At 39.8% G+C, this 20,463-nt stretch overlaps 1 protein-coding gene across 1 annotated transcript; it reads left to right on the top strand.

The window, feature by feature from the left end:
* The first annotated feature begins 8,004 nt into the window (after positions 1 to 8,004).
* LOC105056517 (LRR receptor kinase BAK1) lies at positions 8,005 to 19,453 on the top strand. Its single transcript, XM_010938735.4, has 11 exons — positions 8,005 to 8,324; positions 9,890 to 10,022; positions 10,126 to 10,197; positions 13,450 to 13,593; positions 16,009 to 16,080; positions 16,196 to 16,267; positions 16,359 to 16,468; positions 16,934 to 17,068; positions 17,144 to 17,485; positions 17,828 to 18,222; positions 18,972 to 19,453. Exons 1-11 carry the CDS (start codon positions 8,246 to 8,248, stop codon positions 19,284 to 19,286), a joined length of 1,869 nt encoding a protein of 622 aa, XP_010937037.1. The 5' UTR covers positions 8,005 to 8,245; the 3' UTR covers positions 19,287 to 19,453.
* Positions 19,454 to 20,463: the final 1,010 nt, after the last annotated feature.

Below are 20,463 nucleotides of genomic sequence, written 5' to 3'. Positions count from 1 at the left end.
TGAATTGGTCGGGACGCAACGTGTCACAAGATCATTTTAAGATTTTAGCGTTTCATGTTCCTATGCGGGTACAACGAATCAAAATCGAGGGGACCATCTTCCTCTCCTATTTCAAAATTTCTTCCAGCGGACGCGTAGAACGGTCAAGCTGTGGCAGTACCGGGCTTCCACCAAAGGAGCCGTTTGAACTTTGAATTGGATGGTCCCCCTCCGGGAAATCGATTCCTTCCGTCGCCACGTGGTCTTTCCGTAAACAACGACTGGATCAGGCAACAGACGGCGCTTGATGCTGCCACGTTTCATGCGGACGACTGGCGCACTTTCGTAGCATCTCCTTCTGCGCGTGGACCCACTTACCACGACGAAATGTCTTCTACATTGACGAATGGGTCGCAATATCCCGTCGCCCTCTAGTGTGGAACAATTTTCTCTAGCCAAAATATTTTTTTCTGAAATATAATATCTAAATAAATAATTTTGATATATCTAATTGGCTATTAAAAAAAAACCATTTTATAGAATGCATATGTATTATATCTTTAATAAAAAAATTTATTCTATGTTATTCATGATTTTGAATTTTCAGTTTGTAGAAAACTAAAAATTTATGTTCCGTATAGATTTTTGTTTCTATTTTTATATTATTTTTAATTTTTTTTAAAAAAATTAATTAAATAAAAAAGATTTTTTATTTTTTTATTGACTACATTTTTCATCCTTTTTCCGCAAACTAAAAAAATTCTTACGAAATGCTTTTCTATATAGAGTTAGTGGCTCCAAGCTAAAGCACATCATCTAATTTGTTCGTTAGATATTAATTTAACAAACATTTTGAGCAGTAATATGATGGCAAGAGATAAAAGAAAAAAAAAAAATTTACTTATTTTTGGTGTTTATTTGCATTTATGTGTGAGCCAATTTTTGTACATGCATGTATGTTCTTATCTCTTGGTCTTGTACGCTCCTCCTCCTCTCTCTCTCTCTCTCTCACTTAGTAGAATTTCCTGACAAAACAATATTAGAGCATATCTGATTTAGATTAAAAAATAGATGCCTTGGAAAAATGGCCATGTCCAATCTAGGCTATGGCTTCCTAGTTGCATCATCTGTTCGCACGAGTGGGAGGTTCTATTTTGGTATTTACCGTTTTAGCTCTAAGTAGAAGATTTAGGGTTTAGATGAGGTCTCATATTCATTCAAATAAAGGTGTCAAAATATTGATTAGAATTTGTTGTGGTCAACTCTCTCGTCATCTATCGTCAGAAATGAGCATCTGTAAAATGAAATTCACACTGATCGGAGTTATCTCCGACGAAAATCCTCCGATGATTAAGTCGGAGAGAGAGATCGGGCAACAGCAATTAGAATAAAGATGGTGGCAGAGCACAGCGTAAAACTGGCTTACCGAAACTATTATTTTACCCCCTTCCTTTTTTATAGAGTAAACGGTTGTAACTATCGGATATGGTCCCGCATTTGATGGCATAGAATCACAGGACGGTAATCTCGTAGTGGGTTATTAATCCCCATGGATTACGCCATGATATCAGTGGAGTAACCATCCGTGACGGTTATGATATATTTGAATGAGTCGGCTGACTATACGTCGGGGGTCGACCGTCAGTTAGTAACTCTGAAATATCGACGGTCGAAGTAGTCTGTTGTCTGTAGAGTCCGAACATTGGCCGCTTACTGATCTAGAGTCGGTAAGGGGTGTTCGGTTGGTCGATTGAGGATAGCGTCGGCCTATTTAATCGATACTCGGTTGGTAGTCGCTTTCAAGATCGTCTGTTTATGAGACCAGAGTCAGGTATCGGTCGATCTACGCTGGAGATTGATCGGTTTATGGAGGTCGGTCAGTTTATCCCAACAGTTGCCCCCCCCACTCCTGAGTCCAATGGTGAGTTACCGCATGCGTAGCCACGTGGTTAGTTGTCTTGGACGAAAGGAGTTGTTATCTGTTATGTCGAATTCTGACTCTGCCGTCATATTCTTTGAAGTATGGCCAGTCAATCACTTTGTCGTCTTTGAGCTGTCGTATCAGTAGGAAGATCTGGTGTCAGGCATCATCGATTTAACTCTGGCTTGTAGATTTTTGCCATGTGTCAAAGCGTCATTGGGTCGGAGTTGTTCACTTGGATGGAGGTGACGTGGTTCAATCTGGTACAGGTGCGTTGAATCGTCAGGTCGATGACGGATCTAGATGCTTCCACGTGTCATCATCCGGCATGGTCTCAATCTAACCGCTTTCATTTGGCCCGTCGTGCATTCCTCTATATAAAGGGGCCGTTGTCAGTCAGGTACCCACCTCTCATTTTGTCTTTTTTGATGGAGAGAGCTGTCCTCGTGCGAAAACTATCTCTTATCGCTTTCTTCCTAGTCTCGAGTCCTTGAATAGTTTTCTTGATGGGTGAGGTTCTTATAGGGGGTGGTTGGTCGGAGCTTTCGGCCAACGACTCCCCATCAGGCCCGAAAGTTTTTCATTATTGGATCCATCCATTGGTCGGTTTCAGAAGCAGCATCGTGCTTCGGGTCGATGTCAGCTTTTCACTTCTGGTGCCGATAGTGGGGTCAACGATCCATTACCGTATATCCCGCATCCTCGTCTCAACTGAACGATCAAGGTCATCTTCGTCGGTGGCCGAAAAACTGAAGCCCGCCTCTAGCTCCTCTTTCGAGGAATGTGCGATCATCGCCCGAGCTTCGACGAGGAGGGTGCGATCGTCATGCGGTCGACAATCGCACCCTTGTAGAAGTGGATCAGGCTGTTGATGGGGTTGGCCGGGCAGTGTGATCGGTCAATTATCTTCGTGGCTTAACTCGAGTGGTATCATCTTCGAGTTGGAAAGTGAAGTTTATTGGAGAAGCTGATCCAAGATGGACATGTCGATTCTTCAGTGGATCAAAGGGCGGCGATGAAGATTAGTCGGTGCTTCTGATTTTTCTTTTGTAAAGAAAGATGTGTAATCAGACTTCGGTCTAATTTTGTAATCCTTCTTTTTGATAATGAAAATACCTTTTTTTTTTTGAAATGCTTTTCTGCGTCGTCGAATTTGTAGTGTCTGCTTGTAGAACAATCTCTGAATGTAGATTGTAGATCCGACTATTTCGCAGACTTTGTGAAATCTGCTGGTCGTGTAGTATCCGACGTATTTAGTTAGGATAATGATGGTAAGTCGAATATCCATTACCCGAAGCTTGATCGGGTTTATTCGTCGTATTGTTTGATAATTGGTGGCAAACCGAATATCCCTCGACTGACCGTGGTCATGTCGGTATAGTTCCAATCCGACCTTGGTCGTCTTGGTATTTTGCCTTTCTTAGTTAATACTAAATCGATAAATTAGCCAACTGCTTCAATGGAGAGCTGATTATGAGAGCAGTGCGGCTTTTGTGGAGAAAGTCTGCATCGCCGGTACTGGCCTCCAGTTGAAGTCGATAAGTTGGTTCTGTAAGAGAATCGGAATGTAGTCGGTGTCGAAATAGTCGATCTTCTGACTTTTACAGTGAAAGTCGAAGTATATTCGGTATCGAGATGGTCGATCTTCTGATTTTTACAGTGAAAGTCGAAGTATACTTGATGTCACTTTAAAATCACAGTCGGAACGTCGATTTTTATAAGAGGACCGAACTATAGTCGATATTAAAGCAGTTGATTCTCCGAGTAATTGCATTCGGAAGGAAGTCGAGTAGAATAAAACATCCATCATGCTTTTATTAGCTACTTGTCAAAATAACAATAGCATCGCCATGAGGAGTTTGAATTTCTCGAACATCCTCTTCCGAGAAAGTTATTACATTGAGATGTTGTCGTTTCGCCGACTCTTCTTTGGGAGTTATCCCTTTGTTTAGTCGTCCAGAGATCATATTGATGATTCCCGCAGTCGGCTAATTATTTACAGCTTCCTCAGTCGGCTGGAGGTTGAGTCGGCGGATTCCTTCGATACTTTTCGAGATAGCCTCGTCGTATCAGGACCTCTATTTCATCCCTGAGCTGGATGCATTGTTCGGTATCGTGGTCGTGGTCACGGTGAAACCGGCAATACTTTCTTCGATCGCGGTTCCTCATTTTCATCGGTGGAGGGTGCCGTAGATATTCCGTCCCTTCAATCTCCATGAGGATCCGTACACGAGGAGCAGAAAGAGGGGTATAGGAGTCATATCTGTTATACGTCGGCTTTGGACTCCGTCGTCAGGGTGAGGCTTGCTTATTAGTTGGGGGCCTACTTGATTCGGCTGGAGCCCCACTTTTCTTCTGCTTCTTCTTCTGACCTTTGCTTTCGGTTTAGCGTTGGTCAGAGACTTCTTCGTCTGCGCGCATGCATTTGTATGCACGCTCCAGAAGTTCGGCATACGTCCTAGGGAGAGTCTTGTCTAGTGAATACGTGAATCGAGACCCTCTCAGATCTCTTTTCATGGAAGATATCGCCATATCTTCATTGAGGTCCCTGACCTCAAGTGTGGCCGCGTTGAATTGAGCCACAAAATCTCGGAGTGTTTCGGTCTCTCCTTGTTTGATCGAGAAGAGACTATCCGAGATTCGTGGCGACCTCCGACTGGTACTGAAGTGGACCACGAAGGAATATTCCAGCTGTCCGAAAGAGTGGATGCTTTCCGATCGAAGTTCGGAGTACCAGGCTCGAGTAGCTTTCCGAAGTGTGGCCAAAAAGCCGATGCATAGAAGGGCGTCGGTTGCCCCTTGGATTGTCATGAAAGCCTTGTAGCTCTCAAGATGGTCAACTGGATCGGTGGAACCATCGTAGGACTCCATGTGCGGCATCTTGAACTGACTCGAGATCGGTTCATCCAAGATAAGTCGGGAAAGAGGTTGGGCGGTTCGGAAGTCGAAGTCATTCGAAGACTTCTGACTGTCCATCTGAAGCTGGACGAGTCGGCGATCGATTTTTTCGAACTTACGTTTGTAGTCATCGAGTCACTGGTGGTGGGAGACTCCAGGGGTTGAACCTCCCGATGAATTAAAGGGAGAGGCAGACGGTGTTCGCGATCGTTTTCCTTTCCTGGCCCGATCCAATTGGGAAGGAGAGGGGCACCGTGAATGGTGGGTGGCGCGTCGAGAACGCCGTGAGTGCCGCTGCTCGTCCTGATGAGAGAGCCGAGACGGTCGCTCTGGTGGAGGAGACGGAGATTGCCGCGGATGGCGGCGACTATGTCTGGATGGCACTGAATGCGCCACCGGTTGCTCCACCGGCGACTGTGGTGGCTGGATCTGCTGTTGTTGGAGGTTTCTGACCGCCTCTGTGAGAAGGTTCATTTGCTGCACTATCACGGCAATCTGAGCATCCGTGGTGACCACAGAGCGTAGAGAATTGGGCTCTGCTATCGGAGAGAGAGAAGGAGCCTCTTTCCGATGGGAAGAGTGTCTCGTCGATCCGATCACTGTTGATCATTAAGCTCTGATTTTCATCATCACGAGTTGTCTTTCTCCCCTACCTGGTGTGCCAATCTGTTGTGGCCAACTTCCTCATCGCCTGTCGTCGAGAACGAGCACCTGCAAAATGAAGTCCACGCTGATCGGAGTTGTCTCCGGCGGGAACCCTCCGATGCTTAAGTCAGAGAGGGAGATCGGACAACAGCAATTAGAATGAAGATGGTGACAGAGCACAGCGTAAAAGTAGCTTATCGAAACTATTGCCTTACCCTCCTTTTTATAGAGTAGATGGTCATAACCATCGGATATGGTTCCGCATTTGGTGGCATAGAATCATAGGATGGTAATCTCGTAGTGGGTTATTAATTCTCACGAATTATGCCGCGATATCAGTGGAGTAACCGTCTATGATGGTTATGATATATTTGAATGAGTCGGCCGACTATGCGTTGGGGGTCGACCGTCGGTTAGTAACTCTGAAATACCGACGTCCGAAGTAGTCTGTTGTATGTAGAGTCCGAACATCGGCCGTTTACTGATCCTGAGTCGGTGAGGGGTGCTCGATTGGTCGGTTGAGGGTAGCGTCAGCCTATTTAATCGATACTCGATTGATAGTCGCTTTCAAGGTTGTCTGTTTGTGGGATCAGAGTCGGGTGTCGGTCGGTCTGTGTTGGAGATTGGTCGGTTTATGGAGATCGATCGGTTTATCTCAACAGGATCATAGTTAGAAAAATTATTATGTGCACTGGATGCATGATCAAATTGGTGTATATGACCAATCACCATGGTATATTATAGTGAACTATCACTGAGACGAGTACACAATGAATGGGATCTATGTTTGTGCATCTTGATGATTGAAGGCATGCACAAATGTAGCCTTGCTCGTGGTAACGGTGTTTCTCTTATAGCTGATCTCATACCATTTCTAAACGCCGTCAACCCAGCAATGGTGATGGTGTTGAGCAGCCGGGCTCTAGCAGGAAGGACAAAGTCGTCTGAATTTTCAAGCAGAAATAGAATATTTCACTCCATAGAAAGCGTTATCCAATGAATTTTAGACCATCTCATGAATACTAAATTGTGGTAGATTGACTTAGTCATGTTGTAGTTGACTAATCAAGGTCGTGGAACGATGTGATTTTCATGCTTTCCGATTACTTAGCATGCCAGCTATCATTTTCTTGGTAAACTTTTTTTGTTTTGGCGAAGAATTTTCTTGGTAGACTTTGGGTGGACTTGGAGGGCCTTTGTCACTGCTAACGACGTGCTGTTTACAAGTTGAAAATGACCTGTGTAACATATATGGGTTAAGCTCCATAGGGTAAATAGTCCGTAACAAACATATGTAGAAGGTGTAATTCGTAAAACAAATATCTCAGTATATGTTACGTATTGCATCGATCTTCCTCTGGTGCACATAAGCAACCGTTATGTTTTATTTGGATTGAGAAATTCAGAAAGAAGTGGGAGGGAGGAATTTTTTTTCTCTATTTAAATATTAATTAAAAAAAGAAAAAAAGAAAATTTTTTTTATTAAATTAATTTTTTAATTTTCTCAATTTAGAAGAATTGGGGAGGGAAGAGACTCAGAAGAATTGGGGAAGGAAGAGACACGTGACAGATAAAAAAATAAAAATATTTATAAATTTTTAAATAAAATTAAAATATAATAATTTTTTTGATTTAGAATATTTATTTATTTTTTTCCTCTTATAAGGACTATTCAAATAAAAATAATGTTTTCCCTTTCTTTTCCTCTCCTACTCCTTTTTTTTTTTTTTTTTTTTTTCATTTATTGCGTTGATTCCTGTCCAGTGCAAGTATGCAACCATTAGTCAATGCAATGATGACTATTAAATATCGAATAATACTATTACTAATACCGCTGGCCGGAAAAGAGAGAAATTGCGGCACGTGGCTTCGACCTTATCCGACGTGGCATGGTGGACCACCGGGTGTCCTTGACCGTAGGCACTTCCCGGTTCCGTCCCTTCCGCTCGGGGCTCCTTGTTCTCCTAGGTCCTCTCCGCCATCTCCTTCCAAACACCAAAGAGCAGTTTCACCCGTACGTGTCACACGCCAACTTGCTTCAGTGTGTTGACGCGCACTACATTTCTGCAGCTATAGGTTTGGATGGCTGTATCCTGTTTGAGTGGAGACAGCAGGGCCGCTCCAATGGAACGGAGACGTTTTGACTAGTCCCGGGCAGCGGGCAGCTCATCCCGGGTAGCTGCAAGAACCCGCACGGGCTGCTCCGCAGCTCTCGTTTCTGACAAGCGAACACCATTTGTTGATAACGTGGCAGGTCTGCACCGATTGATACTATATGGGTCCCATATTAGAAGCTTTCCAGATCACCTGTAAAGCCTGTTTCATGCACGAGAGAAGACAGCGGAAACGCTCCCCCCCTGGCCTCCGCATGCCAGGCCCCTCCCGTTCTAAGCCCTCGCTTAAGCCGACCAGAAAAACAACAAAAGGATATCAACTATTTTTCTCAGAGAAGGGAGCGAGCGAGCGAGCGTGCGAGAGAGAGAGAGAGAGAGAGAGAGATTCGTGATGGTTTAAAGAGAAGAAAGAAGGGGAAGAGAAGAGAAGAGAAGAGAGAGAGAGAGAGAGAGAGGGGTGGTGGGGAAGGGAATAAAGGGTGAGGGACTCGAATCTTCTTGGGATCGCTTTCGAATCTCCAATCAGTTGGGCGTTGCTAGATTCGAGCTCCGAATCGGATCGGATCGGAGGTCTTCTGGGCGGAAATGATGGGGGATAGGGGCGGGTGTGTCTGCTGAGAGGGGTGGGATTTCGATGGATCTAGTGGAGTAGCGGTGAGTTTTGGGAGGAAGGATTGCGGCAGTTGAAATGGACTCGATTGTGCCGTGGTTTCTATGGCTGGTCCTGGTGTTCCACCCCTTCGACAGGGTGTTTGCCAACACCGAAGGTACGGTCTTGGCCTTTTGATGTTCCGATGCTGTCTTCTGCTGTGATCGTTGCCTTTAATCATTTGATTGGTTGACACGATGGATGGAAAAGGATCTGCAAATTTTTCGTAGTTTAAATTGTGCTAGGAGTTAGATATCTATATGTATATCTGTTTTGCTAGAGAGGTTTTGAGCTGAGTGGATATTGTGAGAAAGATGGTATTTGATCCATTTAACTAGAGGCGCTTTGGTTTTACCATGAATTTCTAAGCTGATAGTTTAGATACTTCTATGTTTTCTTTTTTTCCTATGGTTCAGTGTCCTAATTTTCCTTAGGCGTCAAATTGGTAAGCTAGGACATTGAAAGCTAAGGGCTTTGACCGAGTTGTTCGCTGTTGGAACTTAAGACCCTGGTTCATGTCAAGGCTAGCAGTTGGCTTCGTTTTCGAAGTTGTGCTATTAGACTTGTAAAAGAACTTGATTTATAGGTTTTTAAGCTTCAGTAAGGGGAATTTATTCCCCTTTTCCTCCTTGCAAAACGAGTCATGCCATTGATAATTCTTTAACTGGATATTGTAATTTTATGCGACGTATACATTTGTCCTGCAAGAATTTCCTTTGTGCCCCCTCAGATCATATGTTAACATATGACATATATTAGATTGTATAATTCAGTTCCTAGATCTCTTTAAATGGTTCTTATTGATAAAGATGCTATTTGTTAGACCTGTTGATGATCGCATAACTTCATGTGAAACTTATCCAATTTGGAACTTTCAGAAACTTGACGGGTGTTGGAGACTGTATGAATTTGGAGTAGCCGTAGAGAAACATTAGGCATGAAGTAATGACCTCAAAGTCACACTTTTCTTTGTGGTGTTATGTGATTGATTCATCCCTTGAGTGATGTAAAGAAACTTTTATATGAAATAACGAAAAGGCATGAAATTTTGTATGGTCAAGGATGTTGCACAGTAAGAGTCTAGTCAAGCAAGATGAGCCTGGTGTACATGAAAACAACTAAGTGGGTCTGTTGTAAAACTAGGACCGGTAGGGCGAAGCATGGGTCTATTAGAGGTTGCATATTAGAGATCTAGGAGTTTCATCAATTTAAAATAGAACAATTGGAAGTATGGGGAAGATTTCGTCATGCATTGGGAACGACTGGTGCTTATATTTGTGGAAAGAGCAGAAAAGAAATGGGAAGACCAAAAATTGCATAATGGAGATAAAGAAATGAAAAATCCTGCAGTGATGCAAGATGTATTCCTTATGGAAGTGATAGCCAAAGAAGTTTGCACTAAGCTGACTCCATATACTTGAGACAAGGCTCAGTATTAGTTATAGTTATGGCTTATAATTTCGTTATATCCTTTTGTCCAGTCATTCTTCAGATGCATTTTTTTTTTATTATGATTACATTTTTTTTTTATTTCAGCAGTGCATTGTCTACTTAAAAAAGGTGTATTCATTTTCTTTACTAGTTAACCTGTTTGGGGTATACTTCTACATGCATATATTTTTCTTATAATTCATAACATTTTTTATTAGTTCCTGATGGTTATTGCTTTTTCCCCCTCAACAGGTGATGCATTGCATACTTTACGGTCCAACCTCATTGATCCCAATAATGTGCTGCAAAGTTGGGATCCAACCCTGGTCAATCCATGCACATGGTTCCATGTTACATGTAACAATGACAATAGTGTTATTAGAGTGTAAGTGGATGCATCTCTATCTGCACATCATATAACATTTGTGAGAGTTTTTTTATTTGTTCAATGCTTATTGTAATTATTGCTTTCTTTGTTTTTACCCCAGTGATCTTGGGAATGCAGAGTTATCTGGTACATTAGTCCCCCAGCTTGGTCAGCTGAAAAACCTGCAATACCTGTAAGTTCTAGATTGCAGTGGGGAATCTGCTGTTCTTCGTTGATTGTTGAATAATACATGAAGCATTGATTGTTGAATAACACATGAAGCATTGGTTGTTGAATAACACATGAAGCAGTTTAGTTAGATTGCATTTGCATTCTTGCATAATTCAAGATAACCCTGGACCATATATTCTGCAAATGATGTACCGATATATATAAGGCAACCTTTGGCATGCAGCTTCTTTTTTCCTTTTTTTTTTTTTTGTGGACAATATTATTCAATGGTGAAAAGAATGAAAAGAAGAGATGGAGCTGCAAATCTAGTTCTGATTGTCAAGAGTCAACAATGTTGTTTTCCTTCTGCCTGGCATCCTACGAGGGCATTTACCATCTTGTTTCATATGGGAAGGCATTGCTCAAACTAATAGCATGGTTTTAGTATATATCTCTTATTTCAACAAATAGCACTAGCTAAACTCCTTGGTCCTTTTGGACCACTGATCCAACATAATATTCAACATATGTGTTATGTACAATGGGTCAAAGAGATGTTTCTTGCATTTTTAAGTCACTACCATTATCGTTTAGGAGCCATTCTGCTGGGTAAATGAAAACTGATACATCTTATGGTGATACAGTAATATGTTTTTTTTTATGTGCTTTTATTGTAACATATCTTGAATTCTTGATAACATATTAGGATATATGAGTTTAATGGTCCAAAATAAGATCATCTTGATTTTTTGATATATTTATTTCTGCAGTTATTTCATGCAAATAATTTACATTTCTATGACAAGATGCATTCTGTAACCATGCTTGTTCCTGTTTTCATAATGCAAGTTAGTTAGTTTTACATGCATAACTGGAAACCATTGTATGCAAGCATGTGAGACTATAGAATGGCAGGATATCCATCATTCATGGGCCTTTGAAATATCAAGCAAAAGATAGAGAAGAAAAAATAGTATTCCCCATAAGGGTTCATGCTATTCCGCCTACAGGGAATCTCATAAAATAATATATAACTTATGTTTGTGTTATCCCCTTATAAAATAATTTGTTTGTATTCTAATCAAGATATTTGTTATGGAAATTTAATTAGCAGTCCTCCTCCTTTCTAACATAAAGCAAATTGGCCCAATTCCTGGTGTTGTCCTGTTACAATAGTCGGCACAATGTATCTATGGAAAAGAAAGTTTTTAAGACCCAAACCCATTTAATTTACAAGCATAAAGCAATGTATATTAAGTTATGTGAAAATACTTCGAAAATTATATGCTGCTTTCTGCTAATCCTGGGACATGTTTATTGTTGCTTAAAAAGTGCTTTTACTGCTTTTAAAGCAACAAAGCACTTCTCAACAAAATACGTGTTTGACAACATTATATGAAAAGTGCTTCTACAAGAAGAAAAGTTAAAAACATCACTTTTTAGGAGAAGCTAGAAAAACTTGCTTCTATCTTTTCCTCTTCTTGTAAAGCAGAAACAACATAGCCATGGCCCCTAGAGTGCTTGGAAGTACAGAAACAAGGACATAATCGAAGATGGATTAAACTTATGTTTGTATGTGTATATATATGCATACATATTGCATATCTTTACCTTGGATAATATCAACTTAATTTTCAAAATGTGCCTGTGTCGATTGACTCAATCATAAAATGCAATTTTGGGCTCTATCCATAACCTTTGGTGAAAACTGGCTATGTTATATCTTGCAATGATGCAACTACTCCTTTATATTTTGCTTTGAAGGTTTATGATATTTTGTTTGTGTAGTACTAATACCTCCACTAAATCCAACATGTTGAGTCCTTTGCGACTCTATGTTCAAGCAGGAGATTAAATATATATTGTCTTATTTGTTATTGGTGCATGTTGGCATCATAACTTGTAGGAGGATCAATTGCTTTACTAACTATTGGAAAGTTCCAGCAGCAGAGCATGAATGATTTCAATTGACTCTTTGAAAAGCTAGTAGAGGAAGAAGGAAAGGCAGGAACTAAAGAATCCAATCTAACTTTTCATGGAACAAAATAGAGCTGAATTTCATGGTTCTCACAAATTCTGCATCATTTTATGTACATATTAGACCATAGTAACAATTCTTTAAACAATTCTATGACATCCAATCGTATCAGTAACAAATGATTTTAATCATATTTCCAACAGTAGAGCGTGAATGATTTCAATTGACTCTTCGAAAAGTTAGTAGAGGAAGAAGGAAAGGCAGGGAAAAAGCAAAAGGAAAACTAAGGAATCCAATTAAACTTTTCGTGGAACAAAATAGAACTGAATTTTTCTTGGTTCTGACAAATTCTGCATCATTTCAGGTACATTTTAGACCATTAAAACAATTCTTTAAACAATTCTATGGCATCTGATCATATCAATAATGAGGTAAGCCCACAAAAACAACACCTAGGCACATGTAGACACACACACACACACGCACGTGTGTGTGTCTATCCTGAACTCGTTACCTGATCTATTAACCAATCTTTGACCCACTGTTGAGGATCAGAATGACAAAATTGGTTGTAGCTTGAATCCATTCTTGGAACTGATATGTTAAAATCTGGGCACAGGAATGAGATCTACATAGTAAAAGATAAACATAATACTGCTCACAGGATGGCACCAGCGAAGAGAGTGGTAGAATGATTGAGATTTCAATGTGGGAATTGGATCAACACTGTAATATTCTTGCTTCTAAGCTAAATACATGTTTAGAGAGTGCACTGACATGGCATAGCAATGAACATTTCATTATGATGATATGGCAGAACAAAGAATGTGGGTGGGAATCATGATTCTGTATTGGCATGTTGCTTGAGGCAAGTTTCTTTTGCACACTACATGACAAATTTGCATTTTTTAAAAAATTATTGAATTTTTAGGAACTAGAGATGTGATGCCATGCATGTTGCGCATATACAATAGCATGAATAGGCATGCCAGTTGTCCTATGTTATTCACACCTGTGTGCACCTGATGAGTTTAGGACTTTAGAAGAAAGTGTGAGAGCTTTGCACATGATAAATTGTATATAGCTGTCTTGCTGTTCTCCAACTTTGGTTCTTCTGTATTTATCAAAGATGTCTTTTTTTTATTGTAAGGCATCTATTAAGACAAATTCCTCTTCTCATTAGAACTATAAATTTCCTAGATTTTGTTAGAACCTAAAGATCAGAGTCTCTTAAAATTTTCCTCATCCTATTATTTTCAATTTAAGTAGTTGAGCTCACAATATTTTTCATGACAGGGAACTTTATAGCAATAACATTAGTGGAATAATTCCTAGTGACCTGGGGAATCTGACGAATCTGGTGAGTTTGGATCTGTACTTAAACAAGTTCACCGGGGAAATACCTGACTCACTGGGAGATCTTTCAAAACTCCGTTTCCTGTAAGAATCCCATCCTTTATGTTTCTGTTCTACAATCATTGTAGTTTTTTTTTTTAAATTATAATGTTGGATTTAAAAGCTTAATTACAGCCATGTCATTTGATCATCTTGCTTTTTAGGATTTATTATAGAGAAGTATTAATGAGCATCAACTGCCTAGTCTGGGTCCATGTTACCCTTTAATTACTGCAAATGTTCTTTGTAGATCATGATATTCAGAAGACAAACTACTTGCTATACCAAATTGATATTGATTACAAAGTGCATTGCCATCTGCTTGTTTGAGCTTAGTTTTTGTGGGATTAGCCTACAATTTATTCTACTGCTGGTTGAGAAAAGTTCATTTAAATGGGCCTTGATTAATGCACCATAACAATTGGTCCTTATGCTGAGATGTGTATAAATTCCAAACCTTTTTTCTTTGTTCTTCTAGAAGCATCCCATTTTAATATCTGGTTACTTATGTCCTATATTGACAATGCATTAACCAATTTATGTGGGAATATTTTCATATAAAAAACCTTATGTCATATGAGGTTTGCACTGTAGCTGGATGTCACAACCAGTTGCTGTATCTTCAGTCTTGTTTCCCAGCTTCACTGGCAGTCTTGCTCTACCTCTGTGTTCTGTAGAAGGCTTATTAATGCTGATTTATTTTTCGTTCCTTGGTGGTTGGGATGATTTTTTTCGTTTTTTTTTTTTTTTTTTGGAGGGCGGGGTGCGGTGGCAGGGGGCGGGGGGTTTGTTGGTCAGGGGAGGGTGGGGGCTAGTGGTGGGGGTGCTGGCATCTGATGACATTCTCATGAATGCAAAACTTAATTGCTAGTTGATCATACGATAAAAATAAATATTGTCATGTGCTATTCTTTGCACATTTTTTGTTGTGATCACCAAGGACATGCCTTAAGGTGTTTATCAAATGAGGTTTGTCACATGTTGGCCTTCCTAAATGGTTAGCCCAAAGCCTTTATGGGCCTTATCTCTATAAATATCCGATAAATGAATTACTTAAAATTTAATAGGAGTACAGTGATCTGTCATATTTGTCAATAACTTAGTGTTGCCAATATTTTATCAGATGATTATAGGTTTAACATCAAATCCAAGATTATGGAGAAAGCTTTGTGAATAGGGGTTAAAATTGATACAACTAAAGAAAGTTAATAAAATGCAATTTTATTGAATTTAGAGAAATTAGATTAGTCAAAAATCATGCTCGAAGATACCCTAAGGTGGTCATCTTTTCAATTTCAGATTTATTTTACCAAAAGGAAAGATGCTCAAGACATATAAAATGATTTTTTTTTCTTTTGTTGGGGGTGGGGTGGGGGTTGTGGTTTGGGTTTGGGGGTGATGGTGGTGGTGGTTGGGATTGGGGTTGGATTGCCCTTGGGGTGATATATGATTGGCACATGCCATCATGGCAGGAGGGAAGATTTTTACAGTACCACGATAGGGAAATCTATGTTGCATGGTCAAAGGTCTAAGGCAATAAAGATGGTGTTTATGAGAACTTCACAGAGATGAGAATGTTGCAGCTGTTGCATTTCTAAATCAAGAAGAAGTCTTTGAAACAGTATGGTATGCTTATGCTGTGTTTGGACATATTGAATTTCATTGTCATGTTACTGTCTTATTGCTTAGCTTTATTTTAGATTCTAATAGTTTGAGTTTTTATGATAGGTATTTTGATGGTTAAACGGAGAAGTTTAAAAATAAAGTTATGAGATGAAAGTGAGGAAAAAATGACCTCAGAGCATTTTATTTAAATTTAGAACTTTCTAGGTCCATGATTTAGGGACCTTGTAAAACTTTTATCTTACTTCAAATGTCCAGTTATTTAAAATAACTTGTAGTTTCAGAAATCAGAAATGGTCGCATAATATTATTTTTTCCTATTACATCAGACAGACAGTTAAGGTAGCATAGGAGTTACCAACAACGTGGATAAGCAAAGAAGTTGAAAAAGGAGGAAAAGTCAAAGCAAGATTTGACTAAAGTTTCCTTTGAGAAACAGCTTTGACTAAAGTTGTATCAAAGGATTTGAAAAGGTTGTGTTAATAGAAGAATGGCTTTTTGTGTGGATAATTAGCAAGAGCATCTTTCACAAGGGGGAAAATAAGTAGTTTGAGAGAAGCATAACTGTTATGTTTATAATTATAAATAAATTTATATTATTTTCTCTATGTAGTTTAAAAGTATTTTCTTTATTCAATTTCATAGTTTCCTTCTCTGCAAAGGACTTCTTTTTTATGAATCAAAAACAGGAAAAATCATAAAATTAATGATAAAATGATAAAATGATAATAGTCATGGTGTTTGCAGATCAATTATATATTCATTGTTCTTTGAATATATGTGTTGAACATCCACATTTATAATTTCTTGATCCTTGAATTTTTTCTGGAAGGATAGCCGGCTTAACAACAATAGTCTGTCAGGTCACATCCCTCAATCGTTAACTACTATTGGTGCTCTCCAAGTTCTGTATGTCACTCTCTCCTTTTATCACTCAATAGTCTATCCCATTATTTTTCTTTTGCAGAAGTGTTCTTTTTTAATACATGAACTAGAATGAATAATTTTTATGATAAACATGTAGGGATCTGTCAAACAACCATCTATCAGGAGAAGTTCCATCAAATGGCTCTTTTTCACTGTTCACTCCCATCAGGTTTGTCACAGATAAATCTTGTCAACTAATCGGGCTTTCTGTGGCTGAGTGGGATTACTCCAACACTGACCATGGAGACCTAATCTTGCAGTTTTGCTAACAACCCTCAATTGTGTGGCCCGGCTACCACAAAGCCTTGTCCGGGTCAACCTCCATTTTCTCCACCGCCTCCATATAATCCTCCATCAGTCTCATCACCAGGTTTAACTTTAATATGATTATTCTGTTTATGATGTGAAATTCTTACAAGAAAGTTCTGGTTAACTCTTTTTTCTGCTGTGAAACTTTTGTTTTTAATGATCATGCAAGACAAGAATCCACATTATTGTAATCCTAAATGCTCTATCAGCATAAATTGGCCTACAAAATAATTTAATTTATAATCAGATCTTGATGGGAGTCGCACAAAGTAAGAGTTAATGCATCTCTGCCATTGGGCAAGCTCCTATATCTTTTAGTTTTGATTATTACAATGGGCATATTGGGTGTTCAAAATGAGCTATTGGGCCCTCACATTTATTCCCTTTAATTTTGACTTAATTCAGCGTTGGAAGCCTCCTTACTACACTGCTTTCTGATATTTTATTTTACTGACATTTGGACTGGCTAAACGATAGAAAACTATGAAGTGACTTAATGATACATCTGCTTCTGTCATTTCAACAGGAAGTAGTGTCTCTAGCACAGGAGCACTCGCTGGGGGAGTTGCTGCAGGTGCTGCTTTGCTGTTTGCTGCACCAGCAATTGGATTTGCATGGTGGCGTCGCCGTAAACCACAAGAACATTTCTTTGATGTACCCGGTTAGTACTATCATGAATGTTAATATATTTATACATAAAAATGTGATATGATTTTCTTAATTTTTTCTTGTACAGCTGAGGAGGACCCCGAAGTTCATCTGGGCCAGCTTAAAAGGTTTACTTTGCGAGATCTGCAAGTTGCAACTGATGGTTTTAGCAGTAAGAACATTCTGGGCAGAGGAGGGTTTGGAAAGGTCTATAAGGGACGACTTACAGATGGTTCATTAGTGGCAGTAAAAAGACTAAAAGAAGAGCGAACACCAGGTGGGGAACTTCAGTTTCAGACAGAAGTTGAGATGATTAGCATGGCTGTACATCGAAACTTGCTCCGCCTACGTGGGTTTTGCATGACACCAACAGAGCGGTTGCTTGTCTATCCCTACATGGCTAACGGAAGTGTTGCGTCATGCTTGAGGGGTATTTTGTTATCCTTCTATTGTTTATCTATTTTATGCCATGCATGCCTTTGGGACTTCCTGCACTTATTTACTTTTTTCGCAGTCACTGGTGGAGGCAAATGAGCACTCAAGGAACTCTCCTTTTTCACTTTTATTGAATGCTTTATAGAAACTATTTCTACTTATTTGTGCTCACACACATATGCACAAGCAACAAGCATGTGTGTGTTTGCTCATAGCTCCTGACATGCACACACTTGGACATATACACATCTAAGGGTCTGTATTCAGTGTTGGTTTCATCAGTTCTGGTGTTTTCAGTCATCCAAAGTGTCCCAAGTCTTTCACTGGTAATCTGCAGAGAGGCCTCCATCTGAACCACCACTTCCTTGGGCAACTCGAAGAAGAATTGCACTGGGTTCTGCAAGAGGGCTGTCTTACTTGCATGATCATTGCGATCCAAAGATTATTCATCGTGATGTCAAAGCTGCAAATATTTTATTGGATGAAGAGTATGAAGCAGTTGTTGGAGACTTCGGCTTGGCCAAACTTATGGACTACAAGGATACCCATGTAACAACAGCAGTCCGTGGAACAATTGGGCACATTGCTCCAGAGTATCTATCCACAGGAAAGTCTTCAGAGAAGACTGATGTTTTTGGGTATGGAATCATGCTTCTCGAGCTTATTACAGGACAAAGGGCATTTGATCTCGCTCGTCTTGCAAATGATGATGACGTGATGTTGCTTGACTGGGTAAGCACTGTTCTTGCATATGATCTAGTAGCTACTTGAATGCTTTTCCTGAATTTATTTCGATGAATTTCTTCAAGGATTATGTTTTAAAAGTTTGAGCAATTATTGGTAACTATGACAAGTTGTATATCAATTTTGATTTCAACCAGTTTTTCCACTGGATTTTCTATGGTTAGCATGTGACGTTTGAGATTTGGGAGTTCATTTAGAAACTTTTGAAAGCATATTTTGTTAGGTTCTGAAGTGAACACTGTTAAGATTAAATCACCTATTATTTATTTAATTGTTGATTGAAATTTTGTGGAGCAATGCCTCAATCTTCGAACTCGGTTGCAGAGTATTGTGAGGGGGAAAAAAATCCCATTTTAACTGAGGTATATAATGCATTATCTTTTTCTGTCTGAAAAAGTTGTGAAATGAATGCCTGAATGTCAAAGTTCATACATTTCGACTGTCCTGAGGATCCGAGATTTGTAGATTTATCTTGGGGAATAAGTAGATTATGCAGATGTTCTATGGTGCTTATATTCTAAGAGTGGAAGTGGTGCTCACAGGAGGGCATGAAGCTCCAGATACTGAGAATGGACTCCATATCTCTGCAATAAAAATCTCTGAGAACTTGATGCATTACTCACGTTTTATATTGTGGTTGACTACAAGGAAAATATAAGCGTTAATCATGCTTAATCTTTATGAAACTGCAGTTGGTGGTCCACTTGATTTACTTGTCTTTTATCTTCCGCTCGCAGGTGAAAGGACTTCTGAAGGAGAGAAGGCTGGAAACATTGGTTGACCCTGATCTACATAACAATTATGTAGAATCTGAGGTGGAGTCACTCATACAGGTTGCTCTGCTCTGCACACAGGGCTCCCCAATGGACCGGCCAAAAATGTCAGAGGTGGTGAGAATGCTCGAAGGGGATGGCCTTGCTGAGAGATGGGAGGAATGGCAGCAAGTGGAGGTGGTACGCCACGAGATGGAGATGACCCCAACCCGTGGCTCTGAATGGATTGTCGACTCTACTGACAACCTTCATGCAGTTGAATTGTCAGGTCCAAGGTGATCATCAAAATGGATTCAAAAGAAATTGTTTACAGCTTCTTCCCCCCTTGTTTCTTCTATAAGCTCATTCTGTATCCAAGTGAAATTCATGTATATGCATATGAATCTATGGGGCCAATGTATCATCTTCAGCAATTTATTGATTGTGTGGTGCTTTCTTTTCTCTTATGATTCTGCGTTGCGAGCAACCTTCTTGCAGGAGGCAAATTGGCGGCCCTGCAAGAAGATACCACTTTTCTGTTTATGCTGCACCACCAATCTCCGTATTAACAAAGTTCCTGTTAGTGACGCATATTGAGAGCATTTTGTACTCCAATGGGTAATGAATGTTTACTAACAAAGTTCCTGTTAGTGATGCATATTGAGAGCATTTTGTACTCCGATGGGTAATGAATGTTTACTTACGCTGATGCCTAACAAATTGGTTCATAAGTTATGAGTACTGAGCACCGTCGTAGGATGGCCTCTGGTGATAATATTGGTGGACCGATCGCACGGTAACTCGCATTTACCAGAAACTGGATTGTTGTGCATCTCTAGTACTTGATATGTATGCTTTCATAAGATATTATGTCTATCAGCTTCCAGACAAAACTTTTGTGCTGGAAAAGAGGGCTAATTCACTGTAGCCATCTAAAGTGCATCGTTCTAGTAACGAGAGAATGCATCAATGGTTGGATATCTTAGCTTATTGGCAGTGGACCAAGTCACTTGTAAATACTGCCTTCGCAGGTTTTGAGAGGTTACGGATATCTTGGGGAAGGGCAACTCCTGTTGTATTCATGAGGGAAGGTGTTACTAGAATTATACACCTACCTGGAAACAACTCTAATTTTGCTCGTGTTCAAGTCAAAAGGGCAAAAGGGAATTTCGGAGATTTTCTTCGGTTACCCATCCAAAAATAAAATTCCAACACCTCAGATGTCATCTGGAAATTTTTGAAATTTTGCATAGAAGATCAATTTTAAAAGACTAAGTTTCATCAAATGTGGCACCTGCTGGCATACAATGGTGTAACTCACATTCAAAGGAACTCCCTGGAACAACGCTTATTTAAAAACACTATCAATTGTAATCTTTTCCATCTTATCTTGATCCAGGTTCAAGAATAATTTTAAGCCCCACTTAAGTCGCCTTCCATCAGCTCCATTTACTCTTAATAACTTTGACTCACAGCC

The sequence above is a fragment of the Elaeis guineensis genome, chromosome 13 (genome assembly GCF_000442705.2).
Source record: "Elaeis guineensis isolate ETL-2024a chromosome 13, EG11, whole genome shotgun sequence".
Lineage (NCBI taxonomy): Eukaryota > Viridiplantae > Streptophyta > Magnoliopsida > Arecales > Arecaceae > Elaeis > Elaeis guineensis.
The sequence above is the reverse complement of the archived record's forward strand: the minus strand, read 5'-3'. Positions and strand labels throughout refer to the sequence as shown.